Source organism: Mizuhopecten yessoensis, unplaced genomic scaffold, assembly GCF_002113885.1.
Source record: "Mizuhopecten yessoensis strain PY_sf001 unplaced genomic scaffold, ASM211388v2 scaffold9073, whole genome shotgun sequence".
Taxonomy (NCBI): Eukaryota; Metazoa; Mollusca; class Bivalvia; order Pectinida; family Pectinidae; genus Mizuhopecten; species Mizuhopecten yessoensis.
The window spans coordinates 256,891-277,097 of record NW_018407865.1 but is presented as its reverse complement, the minus strand read 5'-3'; the positions used below and the strand labels follow the sequence as shown (position 1 = coordinate 277,097).

The 20,207-nt window shown below is 34.9% G+C and overlaps 1 protein-coding gene across 4 annotated transcripts in view; it reads right to left on the bottom strand.

Moving 5' to 3' along the window:
* LOC110457263 overlaps positions 1–16,027 on the bottom strand; it is a 47,731-nt gene extending 31,704 nt beyond the window's left edge. For all 4 annotated transcript variants that reach the window (XM_021508463.1, XM_021508464.1, XM_021508465.1 and 1 more), the window contains exons 1-22: positions 15,949–16,027; positions 14,520–14,706; positions 13,428–13,500; positions 12,656–12,766; positions 11,635–11,759; positions 10,896–11,079; positions 10,547–10,615; positions 9,089–9,311; positions 8,423–8,535; positions 7,962–8,087; positions 7,266–7,460; positions 6,620–6,771; positions 6,039–6,172; positions 3,747–3,850; positions 3,347–3,444; positions 2,981–3,082; positions 2,480–2,617; positions 1,877–1,988; positions 1,326–1,448; positions 799–999; positions 363–563; positions 41–178 (exon numbers count right to left, since the gene is read on the bottom strand). In XM_021508463.1, the coding sequence (XP_021364138.1) occupies positions 41–178; positions 363–563; positions 799–999; positions 1,326–1,448; positions 1,877–1,988; positions 2,480–2,617; positions 2,981–3,082; positions 3,347–3,444; positions 3,747–3,850; positions 6,039–6,172; positions 6,620–6,771; positions 7,266–7,460; positions 7,962–8,087; positions 8,423–8,535; positions 9,089–9,311; positions 10,547–10,615; positions 10,896–11,079; positions 11,635–11,759; positions 12,656–12,766; positions 13,428–13,500; positions 14,520–14,665 (2,868 nt within the window). In that variant the 5' untranslated portion in view covers positions 14,666–14,706; positions 15,949–16,027. The remainder of the gene's footprint in view (positions 1–40; positions 179–362; positions 564–798; positions 1,000–1,325; positions 1,449–1,876; positions 1,989–2,479; positions 2,618–2,980; positions 3,083–3,346; positions 3,445–3,746; positions 3,851–6,038; positions 6,173–6,619; positions 6,772–7,265; positions 7,461–7,961; positions 8,088–8,422; positions 8,536–9,088; positions 9,312–10,546; positions 10,616–10,895; positions 11,080–11,634; positions 11,760–12,655; positions 12,767–13,427; positions 13,501–14,519; positions 14,707–15,948) is intronic.
* Positions 16,028–20,207: the final 4,180 nt, after the last annotated feature.

The following is a 20,207-nucleotide window of genomic DNA, read 5'->3' as shown; positions in this document are numbered from 1 at the left end:
CTTTAAGGTTAAATATGTTTGTAGTCGTAACATTACATACATCTTTCTCCAGCTGGTCGGAGTAGGACTTTCCTGGTCGTGGCATCTTACTCCATTCCTTGTTTGCTGCCTCTAACATCTTCTTTTCTATGATGAGGGCGTCGTACACAGACTCTGGTCTGTGGGCATGTATAAGTTCCTACAGAGGAAAAAAAAATATCATTGTGAGATATAGTTCAAACATCATCAAGGTTTAAATTGACACTTTTTCAAATTTCTAAGTAATCAAATCTTGAGAATAAGAAATCTGCATGATTTCTGAATAAAAACTCCTTAATATATGTACATAGTGTTTTTGTGCGCCCTAAAGAGGAGCTACTGACCTGTAGGGCATACTTTAGTGCCTCCGGGATCTTGCTGGCCATGGACAGTGAAGTGTGGAACTCAAGCATGTACACATTCTTCAGGGCTGGTCGGCTCAGGTTCACTGAGATAGGCTGTTTGGGGATAACACACAGGGGCAGACCAAACTCTGTGTCACCCTCCCGGCACACTTTCTGGGTATACTCTCTTTGTTGCTCCACCTGGTGGGTGACAGAGAAAATATTATTGAAAATCCTTGAAAGGTATTTGTTAAAGTTGAAAAAGATAAACCACAGTTAAATATAAAGTTCACAAAACTAATTGGGGTTATAGAAGTAACAAAATAGATCCACAAAAAACATAAAGGACATTCACCAATACACTGCACAGCACACTTGAACTAACCACGTATGAAGAGTTCTTCATAAAGAGAATGTAACGTATGGTCAGTATTACCTGTCGGTCAAGCATGGCCTTGACCAGTGATGTGGTCTGTCTCATTATGACACACTCCGTCCTATAGGTCTTCACGAAGTAGGTGGTATCAAAGTCAAAGCGAGGCCGTTTGTAGATGAGGTTGGTGATGACTTGTGCTAGCGCTCGCTTCTCGTCCCGATCAAACACGTGTTGATACGCCTCAATGTAACAGTCCAAAAGCTACGGAATCAAAATTAACTCAATTATTTCTTGAAATTATTTTCTTGTTGCAATATTATACCAACACAGTGTTTACAACCCATCACTTCTCAAAACAGCTATTTCCACTATCAAGTGTGCCAATAGCAAAGGTTTATGCTCCATATATTTGGAAATTAAGCCATGTTACCCTGCTTTTTTTATTCAAAATCAAATTAAATACAAAATTTAAAAAAAAATACTATTTGAATAATGCTCCAGAAAAATGCCATTATGTTCTATACTTCATTGATTTTTTTTTCTATTGAGAACTTTATTGGTGTCATTCCCTGTGCAGTCATGCATACCTCACGCTTACACTCCTGGTAGGCAGCCTCGTTTGTCCACAGGTCCATCAGGACCCCGAATCTGTCCACCTCTTGGTGTGCATAGCTGGCGATGTCGAAATCTCCGGGACCCATCTCTGATATCTGAACCATAAAATTATCTTGTCAACAAGAGACAACTATTAATCAATTCAAAATTTTATTTTAATGTCCACATAAGGAATGGTTTTGGTCAGTTGATCACATTCTCAGTTAAATTTTTAGGTCATTTATGTTTTAAAAATTATCAAAATGATCATGTAAATTCAAAGATATAATATCAAATAGAGATATGTTAATAATCCAGATTAATATTTACATCTTCAACTCTTAAACTAAAGAAAGGAAGAGAAATCAATTGAAAAAACCCACCAAGAATTAAGCATAAGTTTTATAAAATAGATATTTTTAATGAATTGGGTGTTTTTTTTCGGTCTCTCTGATTTGTTACACTAGGTTTTAATGTACAATGATTTGCAAGAATTATTTAGAGTGCTTTTCTGGAAAATTCATAACTCATCAGTGAATTATACCTGTCTTCGTTTCATGGAGTCTGACGATCTGACGATGCGTGACTGCTGCCTGAAGTCTCGGTCCTTTTCTATGTAGTGGGTTGCTACTAGTAACAAGTCCTTCTCAAGATCTCTGAAAACGAAAGGAATCCATGTTTTCATCAAGAACCAAAACACATCAAGTGATGCCTATCTGAACCAAATGACCCATTAATCCCCTTTCTTGATTTGATTTTATCTCAATAGAGAATATTAACTCATTCACCCCTAAAGACACATTTGAACGCTTCAAATTCAAAGAATGGAATAGTTCATTATGAAATTTCAGGGGTGCATGAGTTATATTACACTGTCAGCTTTAAGAGATGACTATTTGGACTTCCAATGGGTAGTCTCTGAACTCATTCACCCCTGAAATTTCATAATGGGCTATTCCAACCTTTGAAATGGTAGAGTTCAAATGTGTCTTCGCTAAGTATAAATTTGCTGATGTAACGACCTTCACCCCTATATTGTTACCTTGCTTTAAGTGAGAGTAAGTAAAATGACCTTGACCTCTTTTATATGACTTTACATGAGGTTGGTCTAGGTACATTGACCTTGACCTCTGAATTGTAATCTTACTTGAGGTCAGCCTCTGCAGCATCGTAGATGATGAAGTACCCACGCTGATCATGTACATGAACACGCCCTTCCTCGATCGTGTAGAAATCATCATGGTTATCCACATCAGCATACTGGATAAACTCCGATTCATTCAACCTTGATGGAAAAGAAATCACTGAATTTTAATCCCAGACTTTGTAGTAGACTTTAAAAATTAAAAACATAATATCTGTTTCCACATGGTGGTGCAGTGGATAGTGCACCTGCCTTTCACCAAGGTGACTGGGGTTTGATTCCCCGATTGGACGTGAAAAGGTATGGGGTCACCTGCCCGACCATGTGGGTTTTCTCCAGGTAATCAAGTTTCCTCTCAAATAACGTTACCCCCCCCCCCCTCCAATCACAGATAGATCATTTCTTCACAGAAACTTTCGATCAAATAGAAATCCAAGTACAAGATTAAAACTTCTTAAAATATTGACAATGCACAGAATATAAATGTTTGATTGGATATCTTACTTGTAGTCTGCTGGTGTGTTGTGGATGTAACCATGGTTACCGATACCTCCACCTCCTCCAACTGTCCCATCATGCTCTGTCGATCGTCTATGGTTCTGTGGGCTATATGTGTGAGTAGAATTATATAATTTATTTTATCAATGACTGCAATAATGTGATACCTAAGTTAAATTTGAATGATGATAACATTTAGCTAAATTATTTTTAAGATTCATTAAGGAGCCAATAAATTGGAAAAGTTGACTTACTAATATTTGAGGGACAAAAATGCTATAATGATATGCAGCATAAAAATAAGAAGGTATTAATACATGTAGTCCTAAGACTGATGACACTACAGACAGCTGATTGGTCCGTACTACTTACAATGTCTTCTTGAAATCGTTTCCCTCCTGCGTCAGACCAGCATCGTTTATGGAAAGTGTTCTTTCTAATGAGCGGTAGTAGTTCAAGCAACTCAGAACCTGTAAGTTACCCAAGCATTATCAGTGAGTACGGTGAGACAGCTTGCTTGTTACATGTATTTTACATCACGAAATTACGAGCAATAAAGAGTTCACATGAATATACATATAATTACCGCCTATACTATATTACTTCAGTAGGTTTATTTTTATAACTCCATGTATTTCTTCTCATGTTTACCCATCTCCTACAATTAACAGGATAACAGTATCTTTAATTTTTTTTTAAAGAATTGTTCAGCTAACAAATTGTTGAATAATTGTGTCTCGAGTTGTTAATTTCAGATTGATATGTCACATACTGTTCGGTGGAGGTCCCGGAGTCTCAAATGCCGCAGGTGTAAAAAGGACAGGTAAGCCCCCTGAACAGTTGCTGGATCTGTGTCCTCCTTTCCATCATCCATACCTACGGGGAAAAGACATGTTTTATAGTTAATATGGGTGACTGAAGATGATTTGTTAACTGTAAGACTCTCGCTATCAGAAAAATCTGCTCCAAACATCTTGTAAAGCATATATATATAGTATAATCCCCATTTTTCCATGTATAGGCTTTCCTGTACTGACAGATCTAAGCCTCCCTAGCTTGTCCCAAATTACACCTGCTGCTGAAAAATGGATCATATGTTAACATGAAATACTCAGCTCATATGAAAAAGAACAAAAAAAAAGAGAATTGAGAATGGGAGTATATTTACAGAAAAACATTTAACACAATAATTATCAAAAGAAGCAATAACCAGGACATACATATAAATAATTGCAAACAAAACAGGCACAGATTTCAAATCAGGACTAGATACATGTTATTAATTCATCAACAAAAAAACTTTTTATTTTCATAATGAACAACACTCTGCTACAGGGGCTGCTGAAAACATTGTGTGATTACCAAGTTAGAACCTTAAATGAACCAGTAATCTAATGTACATATAAAGGTTTCTATTAGTCACATGACCCTTGTGACGAAAGACTATTTCAAAAGAGAGATACAGTGAATTTACTTCATTTAGAGGTGTATTCAAGACATTTGCACGCTTTGTCGTCATGTACCTTTAAGCCCATTCTCTCTTAACTTTTAACCAATTTAACATGTGAAGGTTCTCTCCAGTCAAATACTCCTTCCTGTATATAGTGTCGAAATTCAGTAATAAGTCCGGTACAGTGACAAGCCATTTTGCCCGATGCTAAGTAATTAAGACTTATCAATGATGAAATGTGATATACTTACTTTTCTACCAAACCTTCACCATTGTAATATACCATAGACATTACCAAGTAGTTCAGACTTCTTCCTAACTATGTTTCACATTCAAATAAAGTGAAAACGTTTTTTTGATATTGTCCACATGATGCTTAAACATTGGCTGTTGTCTATTTTTTCCCCAACATCTATACCTTTTCTCACATTTCAATAAACTTTTCGATGAAAATCTTACTGTGGATAATGGTTACTCCATGATCTAAATATGTACCTGTTTTTCTAACATGGAGGTGATTTTCTCTACAGTAATTCTACTTTCACACACTAGCTTTGCTTCTTATGACAAAATGAAAATTTTCTTCTTTTCTTAGCCTAAATCTAAATCAATGTTAACACAAGCTATTTATTTCGATACTTTCAACCCATACTAAAACTACCATCAACAGATCAAGTTAGTTACTACAGATGAGAAAGATCAGCCATTACCACACAAAGACTTAAAGGCCATAAAGCCTGTCAGCTTATAAGATATTCCACGCTTGGAATTAATTCTCCCCGTCATTCGTTGCTAACTGACAATGTAATTTAGTTTTGACAAAGATCTGAAACTAAGTAATTAATATAGTCTAGCTAAAAAAAATCAATTTTAAATAGAAATATAGTGACTCAAGGGGATCACATGGTAAGACGTTAAAAGATGAATTTGACTAAGCCTCCTCTCAAAATCTTCTGTGTTGAAAATATATGTACCGGTATGTAATCATTTGAATATTAAGAACCTTAGAATAATTTCCTTAAGATTAGATATGGCACTATACAACCTATTATTACAATTTCAATTATTATTAGCCCATCTGAGGTTAAACAGATATATTAGTAAAAGGAGAATGAAGATCAATAAGAATTATGTTTTTAATTATCTAACAGACCTTGAGCCAATTTTCGTCTCCAACTAGCCGATAGTTTCTAATTAACTAACTGTGCATTACATTTATACCTTCTTTAGTACCAGCTGAAAATTCTGTAATTTGTAAAACAAATTGATTCGTTCTTCTTCAATAAAATCAATTTTTGTAGGTACGTTATCAAGTAAAAGCATAAGTAATAATTCACATGAAATTCTTCATTATCTTATAAGATTATTTTCACAAAGTCACCAGTGAAGGAAAACAAAATGGAAAATGTACACTTTTCAAATGCATATTGAAAGTCATAATAATGATTTCAGGACACGAGGATTTTAAGTTTAGATATTAGTTAATGTATGGTTGCAGAAATCCAATAAGCAATTTAGATATTTCATATAAGCTGTTACATAAAGCAATTTTTAAAGCGTTTTTATGAAACAGATTTAATTGAATTCCAAGCTTTTATAGGAAGCAGATCTTACCCAGCATCCTCACTGTGTTCATGTAGTCATAGCTGTCTTTACGTTTCCGTGCACTTGAAGCTCGGGACTGTGTCAGATCAACATTTTCTATTTCTTTGTCATCAAGCTCCCGGCTTTCGTCATCAGCATCCTCACTAAAAAATAAAATACAGATATATTAAATAAATTACTGTTGTATCTAAAACAAGAGTACAGAAAAAATGATGTTTATTAGTTAAAACCTTAAATTATTGGAAGTAATTTGAAGTAGAAAAATATGTACAAACATAAGTATGTAATAATATCAGTAGTAAGTACTAGAGTTTGCGATTTGGTACAAATTTAATTACATGAGAGGATCGGTCATCAGAGGCGTTTAGTGCTTACAACATTGCAAAAACAATTTATACATATATACAACAAAGCATATAAAATTAAATCTTTTTTTTTTTTATAAAAACTGTCAAATAACCACCCTGTAAATATGATTTTATCATCACTCTAGTCAAACAATATATATATATCTTTCTTCCAAATCAATCTTTCTTTAGATCTACAATAGTAAAAATATTCTAAAGGCCAAACAAATTCATTTAACTTACTCTGTATAGCGATCTGGATTGCTGTAGATTTTCCTCCAGGTGGCAGCAGTGTTGTAGCCAGAAGGGGTCGCATTTGAGGTTACGTAGGCTGGGAACACTGGGACAGGGTCGCGGACAACTGCTGCGTGGTCTCGTAAAATATCCTGTACTCTCTAAATATCAAAAACATTTCCTGTACTCTCTAAATTCCAAAAACATATCCTGTACTCTCTAAATATCAAAATCAAATCCTGTAATCTCTAAATATAACAAACAAACCATGTACTCTCTAAATATCAAAAACAAAACATGTACTCTCTAAATATAACATTCAAGTCATGTACTCTATAAATATTACAAACACATACTGTACTCTCTTAATAAAGCAAACAAACTGTATACTTTCTAAATATCAAAATCAAATCCTGTAATCTCTAAATATCAAAATTAATGGGATGTACTTTCATGTTAACGAAAAATATATGTACGGTCTAAATATCAAAATTTCTGTAGTCACTAAATGGTAAAAATATGTGCATAAACTATACTTTTTAAACAGGAACATTACCGCATCATTTCATACCCATGCAAGTACATTAAAAATATGGCATGTTGAAACAAAATGACTAGATCTAGTTAAAAAGTCCTGATGGACTCTATTACAAACCTTAGGTTCACCCATATTCAGGAAACCATATTTGATTTTGAGGATCTCATCAACTTTGTTGGACTGACGTAGCTGTGTCCATTTCTTCTCCTGAATGGGTTCCTTTTCGGGACGAAGGCGTATGTAGGGAACCCAGTTTGCTTCCTGTCTGAGAGAGTGTGTCGAGGAATCTGAGCCCCAGTTCTCCATTCCAACCTAAAATATATTTTTTTGAAACTGTATCTCCAAATTTCAACAAGGTCTCTTGCCTTGCTTCATCTAATTTAAACTCACTGTGATAGAGATATTTAATATTGCTTCCTTAAAATTACAAAGAATGCTACTATGAAATAAGAAAAGGTACGGTATCTTCAGAGTAACTCCAGAAACCTAAGGACAAATGTATCAGCATAATTGTACCGGTAAGCATAAGGTTTGAATTTAAATACGATGGGATATACTTTTTTGATGGTCAGAAATACATCAATGTCATATGGGTTTCACGAGAAACACCATGGGAAAGATTGCAAGAGAAGTGAAAACAAATTATCACCATTTTAAGCATTACAATTAATGTTGTCATATTAAACAAGTAAAAATGAAATTATTTCCTTGTCAAGAAAAATTCAAAAATTGTGCTGTAATACATTAATCTACCCGATGAACAATCAAGTATTCACATATATTTTGCAAAATTGAATACTGATGTATTCATACCTCCAAACGGTCATAGGCCTTGAACGTTCTCATGCTTTCTTGACGCAGGAATAGGAGTCGGAATTTTCTGTTTACGGCTGCGTACAACTCCATTTCATCAGCAGGTGTGTGTATGCTCTCCAAATCCTGCAATCATAATACATGTACAACATCAATGTTTGTATCGAAAACATGAAATGACGTTTTGTTTTCCTGGCGCTGTTCCTAATTTCACATACATTTCGTACCTATATAAACAACACATCTGAAACACACATGTTGTTCTTGGCATTGGGTGTTTAACCCTAGATCTCAGTCTAGGCGAACTGATGCATATATAAGCACACCATGTCTCAAACATTGACAAACATTAATCTGTAAATGATTGTTACCTTGATCTGTGGTTGATATATATAATTTTAAAATCTTTCTCAAAATCTTTTTTAAAAATATGGTCGATGTAAAAAGTTACCGGTACATACATAATTGATTCCATAAATGTTGAGGAGGAAGCTAAGATGAGGCTTAAGAGAGTCGAAGTCAATCACGTTGAGTGGAATCCCAAGTGAGCCTTCATCAGTTGCGAGGCCGCCACCTACAAGGGAAAATGATTATAACACTGAAGACATCATGGCTCTGTTGTAGAATCTCGGCAACTGAACTACAGTAACTTAAGATTCAGCGTTTGACTTTCTTGTTTGTACCATGTGTGTTGTTTCTTTAAATATGGCACTTTACTCCCAATAGTTGCACTCTATTAAACTGCACAAATGAGATCAGCATGCTAGAGAGTAGTACCTGGTACTGCTAAAAACTAGTTAAAGCGCTATGGCCCATTAAGCTAGGAAAGCTACTAAACTTCAATGTTTTGTTTTCGTTTTGGTATTATTTTCTGGCCCTTGGACAATGCGAGTCATTCAGGACTAATAAACTTTTTTTTATTTTTTTATTTTGGTATTATTTTTGGCCTATGGACAACATGAATCATTTAGGGCCAATAAACTTCAATGATACACATGGAAATTCAAAGTTAATTATGGAGATTCAATTAAATCACATCATTCTAATATTTACTAATTTGAAAATGAAACTGTAAAAAAAAACTCTTTTACTAATCATGACTTGATTTACAAGTTAACAAGACTAACCTGCTGCAGCGGCAGCCATTGTGAAAGCCGATGATGGAAGTGGCGACGTTGTCAGGAGATTAGCACTGATAGGTGGCGCTGGAGGTACAGCGTTTGAAGCTTGTGCAGACGCCGCTGAGCCAGGACGGGATGATGAACCAGGCTTCGGCTTCTGGAATAAGCCACCCCCCATGTTGTCGTCCTGATAACGGGATGCGATTTTAGAAGCACTAGTTGTGTCCTCCTGAAAATATACATCAGTCAAACCTCATTCATCAAGACACTGACAACCTGTAAGAGTTGAGGTAATAACATGAAATGATTTAAGGTTAAAACTCAAATCTCATGCAGTTCTTGCTCTATTTTCACTGTAATATAGTTTGACCGGTGTCCAGCGAAGAAAATCTATATAAGGAGAATCCATCCACTGACTAGGAAACGGAGATGTCAGTGAAATGTGTCAAAATCCCAGCTGTCAAATCTTTGTCCTGGTCAACTTTTTTTTGTGGTTTTATAACACCAAAATATTTTGCGTCATTTCTTCATGGAAAAAGTAGCATTTCACATTTTCTTGCAAATTCTTACTTTCTAAAATATCAGACCCTAGTAATGGGGATAGGGTTATAGAGAGTGATACTGTTAAAAAAAACGGGGAAAAAACACATAAACCCCATTCTGTCTTTTGTATTGACCCTCAGATTGAGGTTTTGAATGCAGTGCACAATACATATTTATTTACACACAACAATTTATCAAAATATTTTCAGATGTTCACAATCACTCGAAAATTATTATCTGACTTCTAGGCGCTTATTCATGAAACCATTCTCATGCTCAAGCATTGATTCTGTGCTCAAACCAACTTTCTTGTACCTCACTGAAATCATGCCAAATGATCAAAAAGTCGAAAGTAAACATTGAAAACAGTATTCCGCTTTAAGTCTGTTCAATTTTTTCTCAAATAAGATTGAATTATGAATTTTTAACCGAAACAAGATATGAGGCTTGAGCACAAACTTGATGCTTGAGCATGAGAACAGTTTCATGAATACGGGGCCTGGCCTCTAAAACCTTACTCAATTTGTCTCTACTTCTAAGCTGAAGATTGCTAGTTCCATAATTTTTTTCTGAATCAAGATAATACTGAATGGTGATTAATTTTTGCTGGGCTAATATTTTGCTGTCGTCCCAATCTGTGACAGAAATGATCCATGGGGATTTTAATTTTGCACAACCTATTGCCAGCATTGGTGTTTTATCTTCATTGTTCAACAGTAAAGGGTAAACAGGTCTAGCTGTTCTTTTATAATCTCTGTATATTGTGGTATCAATTGTCAACACTGGGTATTTAATTTCATGCTATCTTTGTTAACGTTTAATGAAGCAAAAGTACATGTATATCCCACGAAGGCATATGTGTATATGACAAAGTTACAAAAAACTTAATGAAAAGATCATATAGGTATTTGTCAAACCCACCATATCCTCATGGTCTTTACTTGGGGGAACTGTCTCAGCTTTGTACAGGATCGGCAACCAGTGAAGTATCTGTCAAATGGAAATATTAATGAGTCATATTTTTGTTTGTAACATGCAAACCTTACAATGAACTGAATGATCATTTTAATTCAAACACATCATGGTGTCAAATTTTTATTTTTTTTGGTGTGTTTTGTTTTTTAACAATCATTCATTATTGTAAACGTTAAGTTTTACAAATATTCTGTCCGTTTCCAGTGTAGGATTAGAGTTAAAATAACCAAGAAATTAATAATTTTCAGATTAAAAAAACTCAATGAACTCAAAGGAGAAAGATTGTGTATTGTACCTTGAGGAACTGGTTTGGGGTCCTCATGGAGTACATGTGACAGGTGAGCCACCTCAGGTAAATAAGAAGATCTTCAATCTTCACGTAACTCATTCCCGTGTCGCTACCCGCCAGAAATGCCTCTCTAGCAGCACTAAGCCTCTTTGCTCTTGCAACGCAGTCATTGAACTCGGCCACTATTCGGCTGTATAACAAAAAAACAGTGTTCTGCTAAAAGTTTATCTAAAATCCTGGCTGTTACAAGGCTGTCTTGAAGTTATATGATATTCTGTTCATCATAAAAGCTAGTTTCCTCCAGCCTTTAATGTCAAGTATTGTTTCTGGTACATCTTTACTCAATGGCTCATAGCAAAACATGCTTACAGCCAAGTCGATTTGATTAAGACCTTTTTAAATACATATAACTATCATAATGAATTCAAAGCGGAAGTATATTGTTTTTGGAACTCTACCATAAAGTAGAATTTTACAATGTTAAGTTAATGTGTGAAATATAAACAGAGACATTCAAGTTCGTCACATCGTTGCACAAGTAAATAATACAAATCGCTCACTAGGTCATAGTTTTACAAAGGGACCAGTCGGGTCTTGAAACGTTGCCACATGTTTAATATGTAAATTCTTTGTAAAACTTTTTAAAGATTTTTTTATTTATTCTTTTTTTGGAAGACTTAGGAGGAATGTTATACATATCTATTGATCATTTCAGAGGTGAAAGTGACTGATTATCTGTACATACGTGAGGCGCTTGGTATAGTGAGGGTACAGTGTCTCTATGGAACTTGTGTGTTCACAGAACCGTTTCCATCTCAGCATGTGTAGATATTTACAGTGAATCAGCTGCTGAATTCTCTCCAGAAAATACTGAAATAATAATATTAATAATTTGAAGTTTTTATATACCATGTTATCACAACCTAGTGTGTAGGTCGTCTCAAAGCGGATCACAAATTATTATCCATGGTTATAAAAAATAAATAAATGTAAAAGTTAACCATGAAATAACAAAATGAACATCCAACCCAGTTTCTTAAACATGCTGGGCAGGAATTTTGTTCAAAAGAAATGACCCTTTGGCTATGCTAAGTGGTTTTCATAAAATATTTGGTTGAAACTGAAACCTGCAGTTATAATATACATGTTTCAATGTTTATGAAGACAGGAGCCTTTTAGATGATTTCATGGGAATAATAACTTTGTCAATACAATACATTAACTCATTCACCTCCGAAATTTCATAATGAACTATTCCACCTTTGAATTGGAAGAGGTCAATTGCGTCTTCAGGGGTGAATGAGTAAAGTGTGTTAAAAGTTTACTACAGTAGATATAATATGACAACCATGAAACTCTGTATCAGGAAGTATAAATACAGACCAAATCAGCTGGTCCTCGACCACTAGATTAGGAATATTTCTTGCCATGTAATGATTTCTAAACAGCAAACGAAGTAATTAGACCAAGAACATTTCTTGCAGTGTAAGTATTACTAAACAGCAAATAAACAGTTCTTTTAAAAGTGCCCCATCACAATTTTCTTTTTAAATGATCTGATCTAAATGCTTAATGTTCTTACTCAAACAGCGACCTTATTATTGAAGATGACATTTTTAATTACTAGTTAATAAGGAAGAGACAAAATTGAGTATGCCATTGACCTAGTTATGACAGTTACAGTGACCTAGTTATGACAGTTACAGTGACCTAGTTATGACAGTTACAGTGACCTATATATGACGTGGCCTACATATTGTACTTACCTGGTGAAGGAGGAGGGGCAGACTTTTGGGTGTATATTCTAGTGAATCACATGTCATCATCTCCTCCTTCATCAGATCTGCCTGTAGCTTCAGTGGCTGGGACTCGCTCACCTGTATAAAGATAAACACTCATCTCATAAACATTATAGAGGCTGAGACTCTCTAAACTGTATCACAGGTAAATACACTACAGAGGCTGGGACTAACTCACCTGTATCACAAGTAAATAACAAATAGTTAACACTATAGAGGCTGGGACTAACTCACCTGTATGTATCACAGGTAAATAACAAATAGGTAACACTATAGAGGCTGAGACTCTCTAAACTGTATCACAGGTAAATACACTACAGAGGCTGGGACTAACTCACCTGTATCACAGGTAAATAACAAATAGATCACCATCTCAGAAAAGAAATAGTACACAGGACAGAAAAATATATACTTTTAGAGAGGTCCTTAGTGTTGCAGTACGGGGCAGTAGATCAATTCCTGCAATATACCATGAGCAAAGGGCACAGAAAAAAATCTACAGGGGACTCAACATTAGATACCTCTTATAATAACACGCAATGGGATACCACAGATTTATCCCTAGTGTGATAGTTCTCCCACATTTTGTCTCTGCAAGGTTTGCATTGGATGATCAGTAAGCTGTATATTCATTATAAAAATATTGTATCAGAACATTTTACAAAATTTTTCTTTATTCAAGCAATTCCTACTTTTTTTGTAGATATCAAACAAATTCAGAAAAAATAATCTACCATACCTGGAGTAGTCGTGATATCACCAGCTTTCTTTCCAATTTGAAATGCTCTGCATCCTTAGGAATGTGTACAGTACTGAAAATATAATGAAAATTATAAACTCCATAAGTAAAGGTCAAACCTTCAACTCATAATATCTATCAGTGATGATTAAAGTAGACTACATTTATATTGCTAAGATCAAATGTTTTAACTACAGGGCAACTGACACTTTTTCATCAGTTGAAGATTAGATACAAAAAGTCACTCTTTTGAACCTTCAGGTATTTCAATGGGAAAATATGTAGAATCCTCAAGCAGACTAAAATTCACACAGGGCGTTTTCATTGGAATAATTCAGTTGAAATTTTGAATAAACTCTAATGTGCAGTTGTTAAAGCATTATTCCTGGTAAACCTTGTTTTAAATAAAATCAATTTATTCAGAAAATATGAAGTAGTTATATATAACCTGTCTAAACCGTTGTCAGTATTATATGTGATCGGGCGAAATGCGGTGCTGGGTGCCTTCGGCATGGTATTTCAGTGAGATAGCACTATAAAGTCGGCATCAGATATGCGCTATCACAAGGAGGCAAGTACACAAACATACTCTGTCTCCTGCATACACACAGGCAAGCACGCATACAGAACACACACAGAGACACGTCCTTAAATGACCTTAGCTGTTAATAGGACGTTAAATAAAATTAGACCAAACCAAACCAATCTAAACCATTCTACATATAATCAAGAAACAAACTACTGGTAAACACAGTTATTTGTTTCTACTGTACTTTAAATTAACCTGTTCATAAATCAAACAAATTCATGTTGGTGATCGTTTAGAGAAAATTTACTGTATAGTCAATCTTGTACTCAAATGCCATCTTCTGATAATCCATAAATGTCTTCTAATTGCAGGTGGTCTCTTAATACTGGTCCAGTTCACATGAAAATAATTGCTATGGGGAATCAAAATTTTGTCTCTTAACACAGGCGGTCTCTCAAACAGATCTGTTGGTTATTTACATGAAAAGTATAACAGCACATTTTCCTTTAACAAAGGTACTCCAGAACTACATGTTTTATTTAAAGACAATAACACTGTCATACCTGATGGGTTTAGCTGGGGTTTGAAACAGGAGTTCAAACTCCTCCACTGCACCTTTCAGTTCATCAAGTTCCTTCTTCAAGTCATGGTCCAAGTCCTGTACTTTCTCTGAGGTACCAGGCTGGTACAAATCAGACAAGCTCATCATCTTGGCAATCTGTCGTTGTCAATGCCACCCTGTGTGTTTGTCTGTAAATTAATAATAATATTTATTCAGGTAAAATAGGCATATTACAATACATAAATATCATAGAGTAGAGTAACAGTACAACATTAAATTTTGCGACAGTACTTGTACCTTAAAATTACAACATTGAGCACTAGTTAATATATGAGATCAAAAGATTAGAATTTTTTACCGAAATTGCAGCCTTTTACCTAGGATAACCAAAAAAGCTGAAAGCTTATTTCCATTGGGGTCCTTTAAAAGAAACTAAAGTACAATTTTAAAATTGAATATTTGTGTTATACGTTATTTGATACATTTGTGGACATTATTCATAAAATAAACTGCTATTCCATTAAAACATGATGGTCAGTTTAAAAGTACACATATTACTTTTCTTCTATTTGAATGTGAAACATACAGTAAAATATTTAATAATCTAAAACATAGAATCATTTTAAAAGTACACATATTCACTTTCTTGTTTTCCTTTCATAAGCTGTAAATGACTCTTCACCTTATATTTAAAAATAAATTTATTATTTTCACTTTTGATGCTTTCAGGAAGTGAATTCCAATCTTTGGTACCAGAAAAATAAAAAGTTGCAGATTCAGAACCTTCCTTTACATTAGGAATAATAAAATTACATGGATTTGAGCGAGTACTATATGGACATGGATTCCTGTTAAAAAATTGATACATATATTGAGGAGCTTTTCCATGGAAAATATTGAACATATGGTTAAGTCTAAGTTGTCTTGCCCTGGTATTGATATCAAGCATGTTTACACAAATAAAATCTTGGTATGACAAACTGTCTATTATGTACATTTAATATAAATCTTATCACCTTGTTTTGTGCCATTGATATATATGTTTTGAATACATGACTTTCTTTATCTGAAATTTTAAAATCTGTCTCCAAATAACACGCCCCCCCCCCCCTAAAAAATAAATATTTGATACTTTCATATGCAGAAATAGAACAACAGGATAAAAAGGGAATAATATATCACAGACATTATACATAACCATCATTTCTAAAATCGCGCCACGTGTACGTCATTCGGGGTTGCAATTACTGCTACGACAGTTGAAATCGAAAACCCCGGGGATGGATGCAACCTCCTCGATTGGGTTATCAAAACACATTTTTGACCTATACATGCTTGCTTTCCCCTTAACATTAAACTAGCGTTTCGTTTATGTGTGATTATTGTGTCGTAAAGTTCAATCCTTTACGGTTTGTTATTGGAATACATACTCTTAATTACATCCTGAAGTTTGTAGAAATTCCCGATGTTTACATACTGGCAAGTGCGTTCCGAGTCACTCAGCAACGGCGATCTGCGTCAATAAGGTCTCCAATCATACTAGACATGCAAGTACGAGGAAGTCAAACATCTCAGTGATGTCGGGTAGATATTCAGGAACGATAACTCTTACAAGAATTGTAGTTATTAATTCAGGCACTAGGAACCGACATGTATACATTGAACCTAATATACCTTATTGACTAAAAAAAAGGACAATCTGATAAATACGTTTGTCATCTTAATGTGAACCATAATGGAGAAAGCTGGCCGGGTTTCTAAAAGCCTTGTTATCTTGATAAAAACACACACATTTATTAAATCAGAGTTCAATTCAATTCAATTTTGTTCGGTGAAAAGGAACAAGTTTTGAGAACATATCAATCACAATATAGAATTATCGTTATCAGTTATAAGACGTTTTTGCATACAAAATTGCAATTCATTCCTATTACTAACAAATGAGTTCGGTAAGTATGCCGAGGTAAAACAATATCGGGCCATTTAAAGTACCACGTTTTGTTTTATAAAAGTATTGCTTTTTGATATAAAAAAACATATGGCACTGGTAATCCTATAAAAAAATGTCTCTATCTAAAACATGTTACAGTTGTCCCTAGAACCAGAATGACCCAAAATATCCTAAGGTTTATTTCCTCTTGAGTACTGTGTATACTCACGGACTTAGATAATCTAATTCCGTGGTATACTGAAGAGGCCATGCGTCTAATTTCATCTATGATATTTGCGAAAACATCGGAATCTATCTCTACCCTAAATATTCTCCTGTTGTGCAGTTAACGTATGTCTAGTCCGCATGATTTAACGTACGACATAAAATATATGTTTGCCCATTCAAATGTCAAATCCATGTGAAGTATAGGCACATCACAGTTAATGCAGATCTAGAGACGTATATACTACATGGCTTTATATGTCTCTGGTTAATGTAGCCTAGGCTATATACTATTGAGACCAATAGCTAGAAGAAAATTCATGAAAATTGAGAATAATCCTTAACAATATTATTCATTGTGTCGATATGTTTCAATCAGTGTTTCGGATGAAACCATCCTCGATACTCCAGGGGTTACGCCCACTTGGAATATAAATATGTCATAGCAAAATTGAAAGCTCGGTGTGCGCCACCTTGTTGATGAGACAAGAAGACTAGTTCCATCCTTTGATGTACATCAAAGGAATCTCGCGGTCACGTAACGGTAAAAACTGTCAGGCTTTGAAGTCGGGCGTCTCTCCTGTGTTATCTTCAAAGGACAGGTATCAGTCGGAAGTGTAACATATTCAAGGAATAAAGTTGGAGTGTCATAAATAGTTTTGAATATCCATCTTTTAACATTAAATAAAAAGCTATCATTTGTCGGGATCGACTGCTTTTGTCGATACTGACGACGGGTAAAAGTTGATCATCCATGTTTTCGTTTCTAGACGAGTTCATTCACTGTCTATATTTAAGTACATAAGTATTTTATTCTCAATCGCAATATAGATACAATGTACCTGTGAACACAGCAATAAATTACCAGGCGGTTCAAACACTAGGCATCATTTGAAGAAAAATCGATGAAAAGTGTAAGTGGGCAATGTGAAAGTATCATTGATTTTATAAAATTTTAGTGAACGAACGTTTAAAAAACCCATCAAATATCACGTCTGCAATCAGTTTTTCATTAACACTGTTTAGCTTGAAGTAATACACAAACTGACGGCTTACCACAAAGCTTGTGATAGACGGTCTTCGGCTGAACACATATTTGCATCTGGGTCCTCCTCGAAATGGCGGGTATGGAAATGGCACGAAGCATGTGTTCATGAATGCAAATTTTCTGAAGGTACTTTGAAATATGTTATTTGTTGGTAATTTGGAGTTTAAACAGTAAGAATAGCATTGTTCTATAATTATTCGTCGATAAGAAAAACAAAAAATCAACGGGAAGGGAGATACACTGGCAATCATTAACAACTAGTACGAGAATCTGAATGAATTATGCACTTGATAAATGGCGCGAGAAAGTTTCAGCCAGACAAAAAGGATATATAGGTGGCTTTGGATTATTTTACAGTAGTTATCACTTTAGATATCAATCGATTTCATGATATACACAGTTTCATTGTTGTTCATTTGAAATTAACAGGTATTTCGATATTTGCTTTTATCTAAAAGTATCACCTCCCCTTCTTTTTCATCAACACATTTTGATTTCCACCTTTTTATCCCCAACTAACAATCAGTCCTAGAAGAGCCAAACAGGTAGCAGTCGTCTTTGAAAGCTAGCAAAATAACTGTTTAATTACTGTTTGTATTCAGAACAAACTTAGCACGTAGTATTAATACACACAGATGAATCTCATTCCATTCATCGTAATCCTGAGATCAACTTCAGGCACAACTGCCCAAACGAACAGAACCTTCCTCTTGCTGAATAAATAGCTCTCTCACGCAGTGCTACACGTGTGTGTGTGTTTTCATTAAAGGTTATGAAGTTGAAAAATACTGCTCATAAGCAATTCAGATTTATTTATTTAAATCTTATAAAATCTTAATAAAATATGAAGACACCATTGGATTTCTAAGAGATAACTCCAAAAGTTCTTTTGTATTTCGGGTTTAATTCCGACGAATGCTTTCTATGACATATATGACGTCAAAAACGATATAGACCAATAAGAATCCATGATTAATCATCACCATCAACGTTTCATATTTATCTTCTTCATCTTCCAAACGCTTACGTCATTCACTTTATACAAGTCAATGGTTTATGAGAGTATATAAATAAATTGAAAATAGTAACAGTACCAGCAGAGCAGACTTAGCTATTCTATGGAGCAGACGACAACATACCAGATTTTGAAGACGTCGCTGTAATTCTTTCACATCAAATATTTAAAAAGACATAAACACACGTCTGCGTACCCATAAACCATTACTGCTTAGCTGGTTTTTATATCATCATGAATGCTCAACAAAAGACATGCAATTGCCGAAGTGTCGCTGTGAAGGGCGAGAAGCTGAAAATGAAATCCGGCCATCTCTACATGCTGAGGTACGTGGATGGAAATATTGAAAATATCCCCGTGTTTGTTCAGTTGTATTGGAACAGTTTAGAACATTATGCTATAGTTTGTGAAAGTCAGACTGAACAAAACACATCCCTACATATGAACCTGCAGAACAGCGAAGTGTTGTGCAGTGACCGGGACTTTATGGTTGTCACTGAGGACAGTCACGTGACATTTCGGACATTGACATCCAAAGACGTGATGGAATGGTCGTCAGTTTTTCAGCCAATATCAACGACAAATAAAAAGAAAGTCAACAGAACAGTTTCTGTGTTTTCCAAACAGATGTCAACTATAACGGAGGCGTTTGAAGAATAAGAAACATGTTTTGAAATCACCTTCATGAAAGACAGACACACGCGATAGATATGCACAATTGTGGTGATGCAAGGACTTCTCAACTTCAAGTTAGAAGCGCAGAGACATGCCAAATAATGGGCGATATACAATATTGTTTTATTAGACTTGTGTTACTACAATGTTGATCTAATATGTATGGTGGTTTTTTTATAATAAAATATCCGTAATCAAGTGAATGCTCTTTTACTGATTTTATTTATCTGCCCTGACTGTTTTGATCATAAAAGTTTTTTGCATGAGATACAATATTTTATTGATAATTGCACTATACCTGACCTTCATGTCTCGCCCGTTGGTATATCAAGCGATATTGCATGTATCAATGTCGATTCGCCTACGCTGTAAGTAACTATTATTGTACATGTGCTTACAGCGTAGCCTAATCGACATCTCGTACATATTTTACACCTTTGTGTGCATGCGCTTCACTGGTCATTTGCCCGATGAAGGTGACAGTGTACATACCGTACTAGTCATCGAAACGTCACATTGAAATTATTATTGGTTGTGTAAAAAAGAAAATTTCATAATCCATACTTACCAACCTGAAGTAAATGTTTAGAAAATCCGAACAAAGTACGGACAAGATATTGTCAAAGATGTGCGGAAGTAAGAGAGCCTAGAAAAGAAATTAGCGAGACACAGAAATCACCTTGTGTTTACGCTGAGATGTAGAGACTTACATAATTCTAACACCTTCAAGTCTGAATATTAGGAGCCCAGTTAACACAACAAATTCTAGAAATATCATCAAGAAAGCACAGAAAGA